This window comes from Neolamprologus brichardi, chromosome 23 (assembly GCF_056152115.1).
Source record: "Neolamprologus brichardi isolate AB-2024 chromosome 23, ASM5615211v1, whole genome shotgun sequence".
Lineage (NCBI taxonomy): Eukaryota > Metazoa > Chordata > Actinopteri > Cichliformes > Cichlidae > Neolamprologus > Neolamprologus brichardi.
In genome coordinates this window covers 43,132,965-43,153,407 of record NC_142125.1, presented here as the reverse complement: position 1 = coordinate 43,153,407, position 20,443 = coordinate 43,132,965, and the positions used below count along the sequence as shown (strand labels likewise).

Genomic DNA, 20,443 nt, shown 5'->3' with positions numbered 1-20,443 from the left:
GTTTCCATCGAGAACAGCGCAGCTTTTCTTTTAGTTTGGTGACCTCTGACACGACACCACATTACTCAGCTGTGAACTGCAGCGTTCACCGTGAGGGGACGAGAGGCTTTCTCTGCTCTGCTGTGGGAAGATCCCATTAAACTCCACTGTAGGACATTTTTAAACATCATTCTGAACAGGACGACAGTTTTTACTCCCATATTGAAACAGTTACCCACCATGTTACTGACTAAACATTATATGCCTATACGTCTATATGAGGAACTAGAGCGTTGTCCTTTATCGTGTCTCAGAGGATTAGAAACACAAACAACAGCTGATAAATGTTTATATTACCAAGTCCGCATCTGTCCGTGTGTTTGATAGAGATCTCGCTTTTTGTCCGATTTTCCCATCTTAAAGCGCCCTAAAAGGAACGTGCTTTTTCCATCAGAGCTGAGAGGAGGGCAGAAAAAGAGCTGATAATTGGACGTGTGCTATTACCATACCGCTGCTTCTTGTGTTTACCTCCTACTCTCTGTCTCACGTCTCTGCCGCTAACCCCCCCTCCTCTCCTCTGTCACGGAGTGGGAGCCAGGGAGTGACGCATCATCATTCGTTATTCCACTGAACACTCTGTCGATTCCCCTCTGAGCCGCAGTTTCATATCTCATCAAGAAAAATGCCAGCTCGAACAGTGGCTGGCTCCAGATGACAAAACTCAGGTGCACCGTGCCACAGGCAGGCCTATTTGCAGCAAAACGCTTTAAAGGGAGAAGAGTTAGCGATGCGTCTATTGGAGCCACAAATTTACCTTTAAAATTAGACCAGAAATTCCAAAATGCTGTAAAATCCCATTATTCCTGACTTTCTGAAAGGTTTATTGACGTTTTATTAAAGCTAAGAGTTTTACCTTTATGGATGCTGCATGTGCAGAACGTGAACATCTGATGCTAATGTGGAAAACTAGTTTACAACCTAAACGAGTGTCTTACTTCAGCACGTGAAAAGCCAATTAGACTGGCAAACTACACATTTCCTAAATAAATATTGTATAATTTATGGAATAAGCACATTTCATTAATTTATGCATCATTTCTTTTAAGCATCTTCTGGAAACTGTTTACTCGTTCCAGTGGGGATGTGTGAGGCTCCTATTGGCATAAAACAAAGACAAAAGCAACTAGAGATCACTGTTCAGTAACAACTGGGTCATGAGGAGAAATGCTGATTAAATAAAAGCAGGAAACGATGTGATTTGCAGAAACAACACAAACAGCTGTGGGTTTGAAATTCTGTCTGACAACATAAGATACAAACTTTTGATGAAGGCAATAAAGCTGCCACGTTAATCCAAAGTAATTCTGTTTTATTTTTAATATAAATCATATCAGAAATGGTGACGTCGAGTAATAAACTGTAACACAAAAGTGATTGCATCAAAATACTTTTCAAAACCAAATCAGGCAACAGCAGCCAACGTGCAGTCACGCCTCACATGTAACCGGCTACATGTGTCCAAATGAGAGTCGTGCTTTAAAGGCCTCCATCCTGGAGACGGTGACCATAGTGCTCTGGTACAATTACTCAAAGGAGCGTGGCACGCTCATTTTACATGTTGCCTATTCCATCTCAAAGCTTCAGCTATTTTTAGAACTGGTTGAATAACAAAGTCACTGACTCACTGTTAGAAGTTTGTTATTTTTCCTCCTACCTGCTGCCAACGTTGCTGCAAACGTAACACAAACTAAACGCTCACAGCAAAGCTCTTGACAGCAGAATGACGTTCATTATCGATTTGCATACACTATTCATCTCAACACGAACATGATAAAAACACTGCATGTAATTTTGACCCCGTTTACTCTCAAACTGATAGCAGACTCGTTGCTGGGTTATTGCAACTGACTGCAAACAGTTGCAGACCTGGTTCATTCTGCAAAGCAGGGAGCAACAACATCACAAGCTGATTGCACACCCCAGGTGCAAAATCTGTAAACTACAGCAGCGGTCCCCAACCCCCGGGCCTCGGACCGGTACCGGTCCGTGAGTCGTTTGGTACCGGGCCGCGAGAGTTGAGGCTCAGGTGTGAAATGTATAGTTTTCAGGGTTTTTATCGGTTTTCAGCGTTATTTTGTTATCGTTTTGATCGTTTACTCGGTTTTCCTGGGTCTTTTCACGTGTGTTATGAATAAATCTTCTTTTTTTTTGGTTCTGGTTTTATTTTGTTGTATTTATCCGCAACACCTTAAAGGCCGGTCCATGAAAATATTGTCAGGCATAAACCGGTCCGTGGCGCAAAAAAGGTTGGAGACCGCTGATCTACAGGACATGTATGCACACAGTTCAGGTTTTCACAGTTTATCACAACAAACTGCATTAGTAGAATATGTAGCGGTGAGTGGTTACAAGTGGCTACAGGTTACAGTAGCCAACCAACACATGCATAAAGTGCACCCATATTTCCCTTCATAGAATGAAAATGTTTGTTTTGTTGTTGGCTTTCGTTTCATTTGCACTTTTCATGTTTCCAAGCCAACAGTGGCATTTATTGTTCATTTCTATAAAACCAGGAAAATCCTGGAGAATTATTTGCATTAGTGTTGAATGTGATGAGTAATGTGTGTGGGCATCTGTTAATGTGAAATATTTCACATAAAAGATTCTTTCCACATTCAAATCTTCTTTTCACAGCCTTTATGTTCCAAGGACATGTTGCCAGTTCAACGCTTGTTCCTGGCTGTCCCGAACAAAAGTGAATACAGTAAGTGTGCTAGTTGAAGGCAGTGCTTAGAAAAGGGCAACATCCTTGGTCTGATTTCCGACAGTCCAAACAAAAATCTGAATAAAATCCATTCACAAGCAAAGGACGACTCCGTTTAGACTCAGCTGTAAAGTGTAGCAGCAGAATTACCACTGAGTGTCCTCGTGTACAGCATGAGAGCGATTTTAGAAGAAACAAGTGAAGAACAGCATCGTGCAGATGCTGACAAACGGTAATAATTTCAACATAATAAATGCAAACTTGTGACAGAAATCTAGATGCTACTACACAGCCTCCCCAACCAGGAAGCGGCTCTGCTAACTTTGGAAACTCAACCCAGCAGAAAAGACAAGACTCCTGTTACCACCGACGGAAACAGAGAAAAACTGAAGTAAACTAAAAGTTGGAAGAGCATTTCCTCAGTGCTGAAAGCTCCAGGGTTCAAAGGTGACCTTCAGCTCGCATTACTTCCACCAGTGATCCATCCAGTCAGCAGCTACAGAGTCTTTGTAATATGGTTTTTGTTCCATATGGATGCCGTGTGTAAAGGCCTGGTATGTTCCTGCATCTCTGAAAGTGTTGGAGTGATTGTTTTGGTTGTGGTCACCTCTCTGATCAAGGTTCTGGCTCAGTTATAGTGATGGTAAATTTGATTCTTTTTACTGAATCGAGTTTTAATGAATCACTCACCAAAGTGAATCGAGTTTTTTGAGTCATTTGATTCACTGAGTCAGTTGACCAGAGAATGCAAAAAATTTACATTTTCACTCAAACTTAATTTGTTTCTCTTTTCATGTAAATCCCACTGCTAAGATGAATGATTTAAAAAAAACTATTTTATGGAGCAAAAAAGAGCAAAAACATTTCTAAAATTAAGCAATTTCCTATCAAAATTGCTTAATAAACATTTATTTTGTTTATTTTTATTTTATTAGTATTTTCCTTAAATGTGTCAAATATCTATTTTCTCATCTAAATGTCCACTGAGCTGTGAGCCAAGGGGCGGTAATGCGCCTTAACATTGGTTACCAACCAAGAAGAAGCTGTGAGCCAGGAGGGAGGGGGTGAGTGAGTGAGTGATTTGTTCGCTCTATGGTCGTGTCCAAATTCATGGGCTGCATTCTCCTGAGGCCGCATTTGTAGACCCATTACATCACAGCGATGCGCCGAAGGCTGTCCAAATTCGTAGACTCCTCTGAATGCAGCCGACAAATGCGTCCTCCTTTTCCCCGAATTTGAAGGATGGGTCGGGTGTGTCCTTCGTGGCCCACCATATCCCAGAATTCATAGCGCGGCCCAGCCAAACTCCAGTTTCCAACAATGGCGGCCGCTACTAAGTTTTAAAATTACTCTTACTAATCTTTCTGGGTCACAAAATAAACTTTTAACATATTTTCAGAAAGTAGCTGTGTAAACATCAAATATCTGCTCGGTTTATCAAGATATCGCATATTTGCAAAAGTGCTTCGACGTTTTCGGAGACGTCTGTTACCCACCAGCTCGACAGCTCGCCGGGAGCTCGAGGGTCACTGATGCGGCCGAGAACGGCACAACTCCCGGCACATCATTTTCAGATCACCGCGGAGTTTCGCTGCTCAGGTTAAACGTAATATATAAGTCACTTAGACAACCTAAAAATGTTATTGTTGGGCTTTTTTCAGTGTTTTGTTTGTTCGTGAGTAAATCGGTTTGGCTGAGATTAAAGTTATTAGATTAGATAAAACTTTATTAATCCCCCGGGTGGTTTTCACACAGCTGAATAAATGTCAAACAGGAAACTGATTAAACAGAAGTGTGAGACGGTCGAGAGTTTCCTCCAGTGTCCTGTTATATTTTAGACAGCAAGGAGCAGACGGCCGAGTTTATTGAACTCCACGAGACAGCGGTGACGCTAATCAGAAGGCTGGACCGTCCAATTTCACAGCCGTTTACTTCCGACCTACCCGACCTTCTGAGGACCCGGCCCACATAGACCGCGAAGGCCGGGTCCTCAGGAGGATGCAGCCCACGAATTTGGACACGATTCAGCACAGGAGGGAGGGGGTGAGTAGCTCAAATGTGCTGTTAGCATGTTAGCAGAGCGATGCTACTGTGAACTGAGGAGCTGTTTTCTTGATGTGAGCTTCTACTCAGGGTTTTTTCTTCCAGTTCAGAGCAGAAATGTTTTTGTTAAGAGACTGGCTGTTGTTTTTTCCCCACAATTTTAATTATAAGCTAGATACATTTCTACTAATGGAATTAGTTTGCTAATAGCAACAGGGATGAGTCAGTGAGTCAGTTGTGCAGTAAAGTGATTCTCGAGTATTGAACGATTCGTTCACGAATCGAACATCACTACTCAGTTATGCAGCGCAGACTCTGGTGGTTCCTGGTACTCCAACACCTCTTCTATTTTACAGAGTCTGTGTCTCTGGGACCAGTCAGAGCAGTAGGAACAGTCTCCATCTATTTGTCCAAAACCAGTGCTAATCAGAGAGGAGACACAGAACCATCTGATTGGTCGAGTTAGCTAATATAAACAGCAAAAGCCTTCATGTAACCTGAAGGTTATCTGCTACTCCAGCAGTGTCTGTAAATCAGCTTCAGCTGAGCACGTATTCTGTGATCATTATCATGTGTCTTTCTGAGGATAAAAATGCTGCTTAGGTTTACTCTCCAAGATAAATCCAGTTTCACTGTAACGATGATTCGTTTAAACAGCATCTCAGCATTTCTGCTACCACACATGCAGACAACTGTAGTGTTTTTATGAATATGTACGTAATATTGTATCTGCATCAAATGAAGGGTTCATAGCTAAAGCATGAACATCCCCTGAACACATATTGAATCGGTGTAATAATCAGCAGTAGATTCGTTTTTTAACGTGCGGTCTAGAGTGAGTGTTATCATAAAGTAGGTCAGCCCTCACTGTTATTTGCTTCTTTTAGGGAGATATTTGGCAGCTATTTTTGACTGACTCAACGCTGCAAATGGTTCCAGAGTGCCTGGAAATATATCTTAAACAGCCCATGAACCCTGAAAGCTCCTCACTTTTGATCAAAGTGCTGCAGAAGATGTGTGTGCCTGTCAGTGCAGAGAGCGGCTGACATTAGGTCCTGTCTGCATTACTGCAAATGGAACACATTAGCTGCAAATAAAAAGCTCCTGACTGACATACTGGCAGTTAAATACAACCAGATAAAGGGCTCACGTTGTGTGACTTGACTTCTACTGCAGTACTGAAGATGCATCTTTCATCTCTGGGATCATATTTTCTACATGTGACTTTCATCCAGTGTGTGGAATCAGCTCAGCGTTAGTGGGACTGTGCTGAGCACACACGTCCTGTGCTGAAGTCCCATCAGTAGCACTAGGGCTGTTCGATATAATAGCCCTCGATATATCGGATGACGATATAAAAACGTCTATCGTTTGTTTGGTGGTGTTTACGGCAGTTTACGGCGATATTTTTCATGGTTTTGATGTCACTGTAGTTATTATTAGTTTCCTGAAGTTCTCTCTTTCTCTTATATTTAATATAACCACACTACGGACGGACAAGCGCCTGTTTTTATGGGTTGTCGTTAGCAACAACGACGGTAAAACCACGGCGTGTCCGCTTGTTTATGTTCCACATAAACCTTTCACAATAAAGCTCAAGATCCTGTTGAGACTTTTCAAAATAAACTGAATCACGTGAAAGAGCAGATTATTTACGGATGAGAAGTGAAAAAGACGCCAGGTGCTAAAAAATAAACCTTAGACTCAAACGTTAGAACAGGCTTTTCCCCGCAGCACGCCGTGTAATAAATACTCACAAAGAAAACGGCGCCGTTACAACTTGTGTCTAAAAATGTATCGTTTCATGCATCGGTTAAAACACTCGACTCCAGCTACATGACGCGCAGCTGGAAACACTTCACACAAGTCGAGCTGCCCGAGATTCACAGAAGTTACAGAAAATGTTACATTTTTGTGATTTATATCGTTATCGGACGATAGATGTCTTATATCAGGATATGAGATTTTGGTCATATCACACAGCCCTCAGTAGCACCGTTCATTTTTAGCATTTTTCAACTCAGTTGAACTTAACTGTATTTACACAGTAATCACAACAACAGTGTCCTCACACAAAGGTGTTGCAGGAAGGAGGCTTCAAAATATCCGTTTGCCCTGTTTCAGCATTTGATGTGTTCCTTTGTAAATTCTTTTTACAAAGCAGCCCAACAGCGGTTTCTATTGATAACCACTGTTTATTGATTTATTTATTTAATTTGTCTATCAGTTTGAATTTGAGAACTTACAGTAAAGGAAATCCTCTGATGTGACGACGTTTCAGTGGATTGTTCTCGCTCGTTACCGTGTTCTACATACTGAAATCATTCTTTATTAGACACAAAGATATTTTTACCAGAAGCAGAAACAAAGATCATTAAAGAGAAGAACAGCGAGTTAGTGAGTATCAGTGCCTGTCTGTGTGTGTGTCATGTTGCTGTTATCTATTACATGAAAATCTAAGAACAACAATTTTTTTAAACATTGTTTTAATATTAATTATTTTAAATAATGTTTCACTATCTAATTATAAACGTAAAGAACTTTTGGTTCCTATTTTTGACGAGTTTTGTGAAAAAACAAAAACAAATGTTACAAAAGAGATTGTTGTTACTTTGATCTGGAATGTTGCGAATGACGAACAGCAAACAGACGGCGCCCTGTGCCCTGTGCGCTGTGCACCGTGCGTTCCTCACCTTCTCCGGAGCAGCTGGGGGATCGAAGCGGCCGGCACACACCAGGAAGGAGTCTGGCTGAGGTTTGCCATTCTTCACATCTGGATCGTCACCCAGCACAATGTGATCAAAGACAGCGAAGAACTCTTTGTGTTGACTCGTCTTCAACTTGAACGTCACGCCGGCTGAGCTGGTCGCCACTGCAGTGGGGATTTTGTGCTTGTGCAGATGACGCACCAGTTTCTCCACACCTGGTGGCACATGCGTCGCAGAATTAGTCTTAATGTAGGACTAATATACTGGTTCACCAATTTACAGGATGACATTAAAACATTTGCAGCACTGGCGAGCAGCGCGCTGAGCGGAGCCGCTCAGAGAAACTCCCTCAGGAACACTCGGCTGTACCTCGGCTGCTCTGTTCACTGACTTATGTGACAAGAAGACAGACGAGTAAATGGTGGCGAGCAGCACTTCATCACTTTTTTGTAAGTTATCTGAACCAAGCATGTCACAAAGGGCTGATGAGTCGTTCTTCCAACCACACCTCGCTCTTCTCTCTCCTAGTATAATTTTAATACATTCTGATTAAATTCCAACTCTGTAGTGAGAGAACTGAGCTCCGCCCCCGCTTTGGTTGGAGGCAACGACACAAGCAGGCCACATTTCACCGCTATGGTGCAGTTCTAAGTGCAATTAAGTCAAATTTACTGGAATAGTCCTAAATTGGTGCCACAAACTGCAACATGTACAATGAAACTGTGGAGATACAGAAATTCTTTTATTGCTGCCATATAATCTGCATCATTATAACTGCATTGATAACATTCTTTACAGCATTATTTCATCTAATAATATTTCTCACAGTATTGATGTTGCATTAAAGTTGTTTATTGAAGATGTCCATTTGAGGTTCCTTCCATTATGTTAACTTTTATTACAGGTACAGTTAGAAGTATTTCATACACGTTGCATATTTGTGCTTATTTTGAGTTGATGTTCGGTTCATTAAGGGTCTTAAGCTTCACTGGCGTGACTGTCCAGGTGATCCATGCTGAGGGAAACTGGAACATAGAAGGATAACTGCAATACATGCTTACAATACATATAACACATATAATCTAGGAATGTGTCAGGCCTGAGGCCTTAACTCATTTGGTGTCTCACTATATTTTACTCTACCTGGCAACAGATGACCAGAGTCTATAATTAGCCCCAGAGACCCTGAGGGCTTGAAGTTTATTACCTTGTATGGAAGGTGTTATAGAAAAGAGAAGTTCTATGTCTGCTTATAGCCATTAAAGATGTACGATTAACTGTGACTAATGTCTGGAACCTATTTTAATCTGTAATTGACGCCATGGGGGGGCGTGTACCCCACTGCTTTATAAGTATCCACAACATGTATTTTGGTCAGAAGACATATGCTGATGTTTTCTCCGGGCTGTTAATAAACTCATCGTCATATCATATGTGGAGAATACCTGCGCTACAAAGCTGTGACTGTTACCAGCACCAGTGTGTCAGAATGACTGGCACAGAAAGTCCTCTGTGTGTGGCCTGCTTGGCCACACACAGAGGTCAGGGCTTCTCAGATGTTTTCCCTTTAAATCTTAATTCACTTTATGTCTTAGTAAAAATGCTGATGCAGGTGAAGCACAGCCAGCAGCAGACGTAGCTGGATGCCTTTGAAGGACAGATTGATTTTCTCCAATTCCACAAAAAAGGTTTAGAAACAGATGTGAATTGTTTTAAAGCCCCATTCTTTGGACACTGATGAATTTAACTTGTTAATTAAGAAATATCCCCAACATGTATTCCCCTGAAGAGCATAACAGTCAATTTTTCTTTAAGTTTGAAATTTGGACTTCAGGTTGTGCAGGAGAAGAAATGTGTCTGTTTAATGGTCACTGAGTGGTGATTTAATGCGTTTCACATGGATAATCTTTACCTGTGACCTATAAAAAGTGCTGCCTTCAAAAGCACATGAATTTATTTATACTGTTTTGCAGTTACTGAGAGATGTTTCCTGCCCCCTGATGTCACATACAGGGATGCAACAGGGACAGCCGCTGATGTGGAAATATTCAGAGGCCTTGTTGGACGAGGCGATGTGGAGCTGTCACAGTGAGCTTCAGAGGCAGGTGTAACCAGGCCCTCTGCATCCAAACAATAACAGTTATTCTGATTGTTTTTCTATCCATCCATTCGCTTCCGCTTATCCTTTTCAGGGTCGCGGGGGGCGCTGGAGCCTATCCCAGCTGTCATAGGGCGAGAGGCGGGTACACCCTGGACAGGTCGCCAGTCTGTCGCAGGGCCAACACACAAGGACAGACAACCATTCACACTCACATTCACACTCACATTCACACCTAGTGGCAATTTGGATTATCCAATTAACCTATCCCCACAAGCTGCATGTCTTTGGACGGTGGGAGGAAGCCGGAGTACCCGGAGGGAACCCACGCAAACACGGGGAGAACATGCAAACTCCACACAGAAAGACCTGATGGTGGAATTGAACTCAGGACCTTCTTGCTGTGCGGCAACAGTGCTAACCACCGTGCCACCGTGCTGCCTGTTTTTCTATTCCTTCAGAATTTTCCGATTGCTCCTCGTCTCCTGCTCTGGGATGTCGGACTCGAGCTTCAGCTCAAGTGCATCAACTATAATCACAGACGAGGTTCCTGACAAGAGACAATGAACTGAGGGGGCACGTGATGCAAGATCAGCTAAACAGGTTGTTTCATGAATTTCCAAACATTTCACTCAGAAACACTCGAAACGCTTTGAACACCATGTTTTTGTTGCTAGTTCAATCTGTGCTAGGAGAAGGTGGTGAAGGAGTACTACAGGAGTACAACAGGAGTACTACAGGAGTGTTACGTTGAAACCAAGCACACCATTGTTTTTCTTGTGACATTACCAATAAGTCTGATGTGTCACATGACCCTCTTCCTAATGAAAAAACAAAAGTTGTATCCAAGATGGCCGACTTCTAAATGGTCACCATGGTCACCACCCATCTTGAGGAGTTTGCCCCTCACATATACTAATGTGCCACAAACAGGACTTTAATATCACCAACTATTCCCATGTTATTACGCTGTATCCATAGAAATGGCCCACCCAGTATAGACTTTTATATATTTATATACATATATATGTATTTTATATATGTACTTCAGAAAGACTGAGGATCATGTGCAGAAATCCAGACATCTGTGTGCTCTTTGTAAATGACCTTTAAATTCGGTAAATATTTTTACGTTTGTTTGAAAGGTACTTCGGTTTTATTTTGAAATCCAGGCTTTTATTTTGAAACAGGAAACTGGCGCAACGTTTCTTTTAGGATATGGTAAATAGTGTGCCTTAAAGTGAAAAATATGTACGTTTCCTTTGCCAATTAGTAGCTGGCTGACAGTGGCACAAGGTTTGTTAATGTTTCCTTTAACGGAATAAGTTACATGCAATCAAAATGTTGTTTAATAGAGTTTATGTTGTTAACCTTGACCTTTATCTGTAGTTGTAAGTTAGTGAGGTGATATAATGAATTGAGTGATGTAAATTTGATGTATATGCTATATGTGAGCAGGAGAAATTTGTTTCCTTTGATGTTATGGTATTAATATTGCTGGTTTTGTTTTGCTCCTAGCTCTTACGGTGTCTTCACTGAATGTTTCAATAAAAACATTTCCAATAAAACCTCTGTGAAGCATCAGTATAAGAGACCATCATTCAGCCAGGGATGCTACACTCTTAAAGAAGGCGTGTAGATCAGAGCCTGACTTTTCTGATGGAAGTTATTTTAAAACTCAGCTTTAGTTTTCAGTCAAAAGACACACATGACAAATTCAGCTGCACTATGATGACTGAGAAACAATCCCCTCGGCTCCAGACGTCTTTATTTTATTGTAAGAAACTTGCCCCAAAATTTCATGTGGTTTTGAATAACATTCATCTGGTGTCACTTTTTCACACGCGAGATCTGCACAGAGCCCAGGGCTGAGGTATCTGGCACGCTCACAGCTCGCTGGAGATCGTCCAGGAATGGACCTGACGCCTGGTTTTAATGAGTCGTGCAGTAACAGCATTTCTGTCGCCTTTGTTTGATTGAGAGCAGTGATTCTCAAACAGTAGGATGAGCCTAAGATGATCATGCATTTCTCCAAGAAACAATTCAATCTTTATATTGTTTAAAAAGAAATATTAAAAGTATGTCCATGTTTGTAATAACGACTCATTTGATATAGTGCATGATCAAACTGCTTTTTGAATATCTCACACAACACTTCATGTCAGAACAGGACGTAGTTTGGAGAGTGCTGGTAATGGTTTGAATTAGGGATGCACCGATACCGATACTGGTGTCGGGTATCGGGGCCGATACTGTAAAATGTGTGTGTACTCATACTCATAAAAGTTAACCGATACCATGAACCGATACCAACTTATTTCATAAATCAGAGGGTGGCTTGTCATTTCTGTTGTAGTTTTTTAGATTGGCCACTAGGGGGACATCCCCTAGAGACAGTGCCAATAGTTCAGTGATATTCTGATAAATTACAATGTGGAGACTCTGCAATAATTTAACAGAAGTGCTTATTTTTCACTTGAAATTTTTTTGTGGTCATTTTGTGGTAGAAGTATCGGTTTTTGTACTCTGTATCGGCAAGTACTCAGATCCAAGTATCGGTATCGTATCGGTTTGAAAAATTTGGTATTGTTGCATCCCTAGTTTGAATTCTATCCACACACTGTGTCCTGTGGGGAACATCCCACTGTGTCTGTGACATTATTCCTGCAGGGGACAAAAACTGGAATTTGTTGGTGTTGTTACTTCAAATAATGAACGTCGTTTCCTCACCGTCTGCAACTGCAGGTCTGACAGTATATTTATAGGATTTAATTGTTGAGCACCAAAACTATTTAAACACTTGTAACCACATAGAAACGTCATACCTAAGCATCCATGATCCATTACCCGTGTCCTGATTCCACATCAGTCCTTTATTTATCCAGGTAAAAAATCTCATTTTCAAGAGAGACCTGGCACATGTGGACTGTGTGAGGTCTGAAGTCTTTTAAACTTTTGACAAACAGAAACAAATCTCGTGCTGAAAAGCGTCAGACGGCCAAAGCTGATCACTGGGAACCTTCACCATCAAACAAAATGAATGAGATCAAACAAGCTTTTCTCAACTAGTCGAGTTAAAGTTGATAGTTTTGATTATAACGCTGGACTTGCCTCGCTGCAGTCTTGTCTCTTTTCTTTTGTCATGCACTCAGGGAAGTACAAAGTGAGGAAAGTCGTATGATTCAAAATATTTGAGTTTAAATTTCACAAACCATTTGATATTCAAACAATGGTTCAGATGAAACTTTGTATTTTACAGCTTCATTTACGGTGTTTTCATTCAGCTGCATTAATGACTGCAGGCAAAAACACTTTTATTTGAAAATTTATTTGTTTATTGGAATTCTTCTTATTAATTTAACAGTTTTCCGTGTTGACACTTGAGGGAGTGAAACTAGCGAGAAAGTAGCTCTGAGCGCAGTTATTTGTCTAATCTTTTAGTGTTATTTTAACACATTTTTGTGAGTTAAATAACAAACTCTGGCATTGTGTTGGGGCTCGATAAACCCTGAGAAAGTGCTGAAATCAACTCTGTGAGACAACACTGGGCTTTTTGCTGTGAAACAAAAATGCATTGCAGCTCTTGTGTAACATGGGCAGTATGATCGGCTCCGGTCTAAGAAAACACAAGAGAAGTCCTCCACTGGTCAGAGTCTGTTTGGCTGTGATTCAAGCGTCTCGTGCCCAGTGATGGATCCTGTTTCTTCTTGTGTCACTGTGGGGTCACATGTACAGTTGGCAGGAGATCAAACCTCTAGTCCTAAACTAGAGTCCACTAAAACTAAACTACTTACTGACATGTATAAAAAACTCCAAGATTAGCAGAGTCGCTGCTGTTCGTCCACTCATGAACATCTGTCATGTGTTGACCTGCAGCTGGACTAAGCTCCGCCCACTAAAGCGATGTTTCCCTGTTTAACAATGAGCAGCACCAGCCTGTAAGAGCAGACGTCTGTGTGTCACTAAGCCTGTGTTTAGCAGCATTAGCAGCACAAATGAAATCCTGTCTGCAGTAATTTAATTACGACACGGCGTTCTGGATGAAATCCAGGGAATTGTTGGTGTTTGATTATGAACTGCCAGTGTCATGTGACACAAATGGACATGTGATGGATGCACGTCTGTTTCTGACTTCTAATATTCACACAGACAGCAGGTGTTCACAGGTGTGCGAGCAGCTAGCAGAGGTTACAGCAGCACACTGGTGTGATTCAGCACTCCTACGTGAAGATCCACAGCCTACACACCAATGACAGGCAGTTTAAATGTGTTTACTGTTTGCTATTGTCCCGTTTGGACGCTCAGTTTCCTCCTACAGGAGACAATAAAGTAACCTTAGCTTAGCACAAACAGCTGCATCTTACTGTTCGTCTGCATCCTCAGAGGAAGCTGCAAACACAGTAATGATGTCAGATGTCAGGTTTACCTGGCATGAGTTTAGCAGAGGGAAAGATCTTCTCCTGTATTTGTCTGCTTTCAGCTAGCAGCTCCTCAGCCGTCATGGGGAGCTCCAGCCTATCACGGATCATCTGGGCAGCATCCAGAGCCTTCTTCCCCATCACTGAGGTCTTCACGTCCCACGTGTACTGCTTTCCAAAGCGGTCACATATTTCCTGGAAGGACACGGTGTAAAGTCGCTCCGTGTCTATAATGAGGAAATAAACAGCTTTTACTTAAATGTCACTGAGCATGTGCAGAACTGAAGCACGTTGTTCACCACAAACCTACAGGTACACAACAAACATCTGACCTGATGACGTCATCGATGTTAACATTCATTAAAACCGCGCACCCGTTTAAAACAGGCCAAACGCCAGGTATCAGCAGGTATAAGTAACTTAGTTACAGAGGTGGATTCAGCACACGTGGGATCACAGCGTGAGTCTGCGTTCACTTACACTCGTGTAAAGACTGGTTTGTTTTATGGTAAACAAGTTGACAGCACAGACTGGTGGTTTAGATTTGTGCCGAATTCAACATCATATATAAACTTTACACGACACATCGTTTTTCCACGGGCTGCGGTGGACCCACGACTCGAGTGAATGACTGGATCTCAGCACTCGCCTAAAACACAACGTGACCAGAAGAAGATAAAAACGCGTTTCAGGACCTAATAACAATCCATCCATGTCAAAAATGACACGGTCCACAGGTTTGTAGCTGCCGTGGGACACGGACATGTTTCACTTGTGGCTGTAGTTCCGCGTGGCCGGAGCAGGACAACCAAAACTCAACCAGATGTTTGCGTCACGGAACAAATAGCGGCCAAACGCGCGTTTCCACCCACGTCCCCTCACAGACAGCTGTCACGCGGTTTCTTATTGTAAACATCCGGTTATAAATAACACGCCTTTCTGCATTTCTCTCTAAATAAAATATCCGGTCTTCTCATGAATACTTTTTAGATGACCCAGAGCAATGGCTTGTGGGAAATGAAGTCCACGCGAACCTTTTACAGCAGGGACGTCAAATTGATGCCAAAATTGGCCGAAGACACTAAAAGTGAGGGACTTTTAACTAATATTGACTATATATGAGATTTACAGCTTTTCCCACTGATATAGACCAAAAGTAATAGATAATAACCAGCGACAGAAATCTTTGTTTTTCACAGTTTGTTATTTTCAGTTTAAGCTCAAACAGCATGGTAACAGACTCCTCTCATTTAGCAGACGAGACTTTCTTAGTTATGCAGAAAAACTGATCATTGCTGTTGGGATTGCACTTCCTTTTATTCTTCTCCCAGACTGAAAGGCGAGTTTCACTTATCCAGCCCGCTTAGAATGAAAGTAGGGGAGACTGGGGATAGTTGTAACATTTTTGACATTTCTGTCTGTAAATTGGAGCTCTTTTAAGGTAGTGGATTCAAAATGTAATGCAAAGTATTTACATGTCTCGGTTATTAAATAGTGCAGCTATTTTCTCTGCAGCACAATGACCCATTGCATGGTATGGCCTCAAACACAAAGAGTGAAATGTTACAATTAACCCCATAGTCTGGGTTAGTTGTAACATATCCTGGGGTGAAATGTAACACAATGAAATAAGGGTACTGACAAAACATTAACATGTAATCTTTGTTTATTCAACACATGAATGCACTTAGAGCCATTTATGTAGCTATGTGTGTGTGTGTGTGTGTGTGTGTGTGTGTGTGTGTGTGTGTGTGTGTGTGACAGAGTGCAGAAATCTAGATTTTGAACATATTCCAAACCCCCAAAAAAGACAAATTATGGAATTTTCTGCAACTGAATATTTCATTAATTTTGGTTGGTCTTCCTTGAGTTTGGCCTCATTGGCTCAGTGGGCATTAGAACCTACAACTCTTGCACCAACTTTTGAACATAACAATGAAGCTGAAAAAACGTAGTTGTGCACCAGCATCGCAATTCCATTACTTTTTATCATGGCTTACCTTGGTGTGGTTTGCAAAGTGCTTCAGAAAGATGAGGAAATCTGTTTCTTGCACCCATCCTGATTTATTTCCACTACCAGTACTTCCTACTGGTCCATCTCTGACACAGTGGTCTGCATCATGTATGTGTGGGAACACAAACAGTGGAGGAATTGTGTTGCCAATGGCATTAACCGCATATTCAAAGGTGACCAGTGAACCTCTCTGCTGATGTCGTTGCCCCAACTTGTTTAATATAAGTTAAAGTAATAGTGTGGTAAGTTGTAACATCTGCATTATTGTTACAACTGACCCAGACTCCTAAAGCCATGAACTAGCTAACATTACAGCCAACGGCTAAAACATTAGCACTAAAGACCTACACAGAATATATCCCCATGGACATACAAATAACATAATTTAAGTTTGATGAGTTTAACTGCAAAGCAGATAATGCTATTAGAAGTTGAAATAAAGTAGAAAAACTTACTTTTTGGGATACAAATTACTTTTTTTCGTGTTAAATTGTCTGTGTTTGACAAAATGTGCTGATTTTTCACATGTGATAGCAGAACTGAGTTGGGCATGTACAGGATGAGTCACATCATTTGAAACTTAGCCCTGATTGGAGAAATTGGAAGTGTTAAAACTGACCCACGTTACAACTATACGTGGTCAACCCGATATCCTGACACAGTGTGTAATAGACACTCTGGTCCACAGTGTCCGTTTCACGCTTTGCCTCTTGAAAACATGAAATGTAGAAGTTTGTTGCAGTAATCTGACCCTGGAGTGTACTAATATGTTTTTTGCTCAATACCGACTTCGTGGCTTTAAATATTTCCTCCTGCTCGTAGCGCAACTTCTGCACATTGTGTCCATTCACACTTCACAGTGGACCGGTGTCACATGTTGCTGTGATACTGGCTTGATGTGGTCCACCAGGTGAAAAGAGTTCGACATCACTGTGTTCCTTCAGAAGTCACGTGACTGAACTGACATCACTTCTGAGTGAAGCGTGTTCCAATAATAAGGAATGAAAGGAAAACAGGATTTATTTTGCTTCCTTGCGAGGTAGAGTCATTCATGCATCACTGCATCACCGAACAATTCAGCACAGTACTTGTTCTTTGTGCTTAAAACCTCGGCTGCAGACCAATCATAGCCTGATCCATGCATCGTTATTTAGTGTGTCAGGAAGACACCACAGAGGCACAACAGATTAAACGTTGTACAGTTACAGTTTACTTCCTGCCTTCTTGGATTACTAACTTGGAGTTTTTGAGGCTGCCCCAACTTTCCGAGTTGGAAATCAGACAATCCCGTTTAAAATGCCGACTTTCAGCTTAATCTGGAACGCTTTCCTCACTGATCGGACTGAATGCAACAGATGATTGTGAGGCTCATGCTCAGTTTTCTTTTGTGTAATGTATAAAAAATAACAACTATGACTAAGAAAACAACAGAAATAATACGATTGTATTACTGCCTGTGTTGGCGGCTCCTTCTGAATCAGAGGTTTAATAATAATAATAATAATAATAATAATACATTTTATTTTAAAGCGCCTTTCAAAACACTCAAGGTCGCTGTACACAGTAGAATAAAAGCAACATAAGAAGTTTACAGAATCATAAAAGCATAAGACATAAACAAATAAAATAGCAGAGTGGAGAGGTTATGTGGGATAAGCTATTTTGTACAAGTGGGTTTTGAGCTTAAATCAGGAGGTCGGGAATTCCAGAGTCGTGGAGCAGCTGAAAGCCCGGCTCCCCATGGTGGCAAGACGGGGGGACGGAGAGTAAAAGGGAAGAAGAAGATCTGAGACAACGAGATGGGGCGGTGATCTTAACCAGGTCAGAGAGATGATGAATAGCCTTAAATGTGGACAAGAGTATTTTGAAATTGATGCGATATTTGACCGGGAGCCAAGGAAGCTGCAGGACAGGAGTGATGTGGTGGACAGAAGGGGTCCTGGAGATGATACGAGCAGCAGAGTTCTGGACGCGTTGGAGCTTGTGGATGGATTTTTGAGTAAGACCAAAAAGAAGTGAGTTACAATAATCAATCCAGGAAGTAACAAGGCTGTGGACAAGGTTTGACAGACTCTCCTACCTGAGTTAACTCACTGAGCCTCCTCATCCCCAGACTCGGCTACAGGGGGTGTCAGTGGGATTCAGGAAATGCTCAGTATTCCTTCCAGCCTCCAACTACATCCCCAGTCGAGATCATATGGAGTCATACGCACAATGTAAGCACAAGCCGTCATTGTCCGTATCCGTATGTAAACAATGTGGGAAGAAAACTGCTTCCCCTTTCCAGGTTCCTTGCCTGGTTTTCCAGAACCTTTAAGGTCCTCGCTTTATGCTAACAAAGAACTCCTCTTAAGCTCCAGGTTTTTGCTTCAGCTCCTGTCACGTCTGCGCTCCGCTTTACGCGACAGTACATCTCGGATAGCTCTTCAATCATTCACCTGTGGCCCAAAGTTGCCATTGGGCCAAGTGTGCACTGGAGCCCCTGATGCTCAAGCACAGTGTTTGTTATGAACTCTGTTAGTACAGAAATCCAGCTGCACTCAGGTGCAGACTGAGAAGGCCATCACCTGTTCCCCAGGTTTCACTGTCACTGCGAACATAACTGTTTACGTTTCTTCTCCTTTCACAGAGTAGTGCTCTCTGTCATAGGTAAAGGTGTAGAAATCACTAAAGGTCCATTGCAGGGATTAACTGCATGGCTTAAATACCCTCACTTACTCCTGATATGATGCTCTTTGACATGATGAATAACAACTGTTTCTATTAAGTAAGGATTCAGCCTTACATGTCAGCGTTTCACAAAGAAGGACGGCTGCAAATTACTGACAAAAGCCTGTTTGCTGCTGTTACCAGCACTGCCACATCGTTCACAATAATTGGAAGCTCTGCATTACCAGAGTTTGTCTTGTTAGTGTGAAAGAGATGGCAGGGAAATGAGATAACTCTGTAACCTGGGTGATCTAATGAGCCTACGGATTTCAGGTCTAATTGGGGGACGGTGAGGGTGAAACGAGAGAGTGTGCTTTGTGCCAAATTGCACAGTTAGGGGAATCGGTCAAAATGACCCAGAGCTGGGAATGTGTGTTCATTTGGAGGAGCACTAAAGAAAAGTACGATTTCATGAGAAAACTTTTTTTTCAAATGTAAATATAACGACACCAACAAAACAAAGAAGTTGAGTATTTTTATTTTCTTGCAGCGAGAGCGTGAGCAGAGAAAGAGCAGAGCAAAACAGGATCAGCCTGATGATGCTTCCAATCCCACAAATCAATCCAACGCAAAGATGACAGTCTGAGAGAAGTAGCGGAAGATTGCTATGAAGCTAGCCTGGAGCGACACTTTGCTGTCTGACTGAAACTCTGTGTCTGTAGATATAAATAGTGGAGTGGTAAAATCACAGCCAGGAACACAGTTACTTAGTTTCCTCATCTCTCTCTGGAGTGAGACTGCTGCAGACACTCTGCTACGATTAGACTGAGAGATGCTGGGATCCACTGTTTTATGGTTAAAGAGAAAACCGTCGTTCTGGCTTTAATTATAATTTACACATAAACACTCAGGATGGCCCAGCTGTTATATGATGGGTGATACACTGTTTACTTGATTCAATTAAAACAGGTCACGATGGACCTCTACGACCATAAAGCACCATTTCTGTCACACCATCATATACACTAAATATCCTGTGCATGTGCATGATGCAATAACAGATACAAGTACATTATCATGCTGTAATTCTCTCTATAGTTTGGAAGTATCTTCCATCGAAGGAAAAACCTCTTTTTAAACAGAATTCCACATTTGAAGAGACATAAAGTTCAATTCCATTCAATTCAATTTTATTTATATAGCGCCAAATCACAACAAAAGTCGCCTCAAGGCGCTTCATAGATACAGAGAAAAACCCAACAATCATATGACCCCCTATGAGCAGCACTTTGGCGACAGTGGGAAGGAAAAACTCCCTTTTAACAGGAAGAAACCTCCAGCAGAACCAGGCTCAGGGAGGGGCGGGGCCATCTGCTGTGATTGGTTGGGGTGAGAGAAGGATAAAGTGTTAGAGGCAGAATTCAATACTCTACTTTTTAACTTTTATGTTTTTTTTATTTGAGTTTAAATTTCAAAAGTTGTACCTTTCGAAACGTGTTGCACTTCCACTTGGTGGTTAGTTAGTGTTTCCATGCAAACTATGGGTGACAGCAGCAATCACAAGGAGGTTCTCTGTTCATCCAGTGGCAGCCAACAACTGCCCAGAGATGCCAAAGCAGTCTTTTGTTTTGTGTGACTGAGGCCTAAGAGCAACTGTAATCAATTCCAGTTACTGAGGAAAGATACTTACTTAAGTCCAGAAAAGAACAAAAACAAATCTAACGTACAGTAAAGCCATTCCAGTTCAAATAGTTCCCACCGTCTTTTCTA

General features: G+C 41.7%; 1 protein-coding gene across 2 annotated transcripts in view; it reads right to left on the bottom strand.

The window, feature by feature from the left end:
* The window catches only part of pudp (pseudouridine 5'-phosphatase), a 39,074-nt gene extending 24,255 nt beyond the window's left edge, over positions 1 to 14,819 (bottom strand). The window contains exons 1-3 of one of the 2 annotated variants that reach the window (XM_006802637.3): positions 14,706 to 14,819; positions 14,019 to 14,237; positions 7,480 to 7,709 (exon numbers count right to left, since the gene is read on the bottom strand). In XM_006802637.3, the coding sequence (XP_006802700.1) occupies positions 7,480 to 7,709; positions 14,019 to 14,237; positions 14,706 to 14,775 (519 nt within the window). In that variant the 5' untranslated portion in view covers positions 14,776 to 14,819. Of the gene's footprint in view, positions 1 to 7,479; positions 7,710 to 14,018; positions 14,238 to 14,342; positions 14,563 to 14,705 lie in introns of those variants that run through there. The other variant, XM_006802638.3, reaches the window with a different exon arrangement.
* Between the last annotated feature and the right edge of the window lie 5,624 nt (positions 14,820 to 20,443).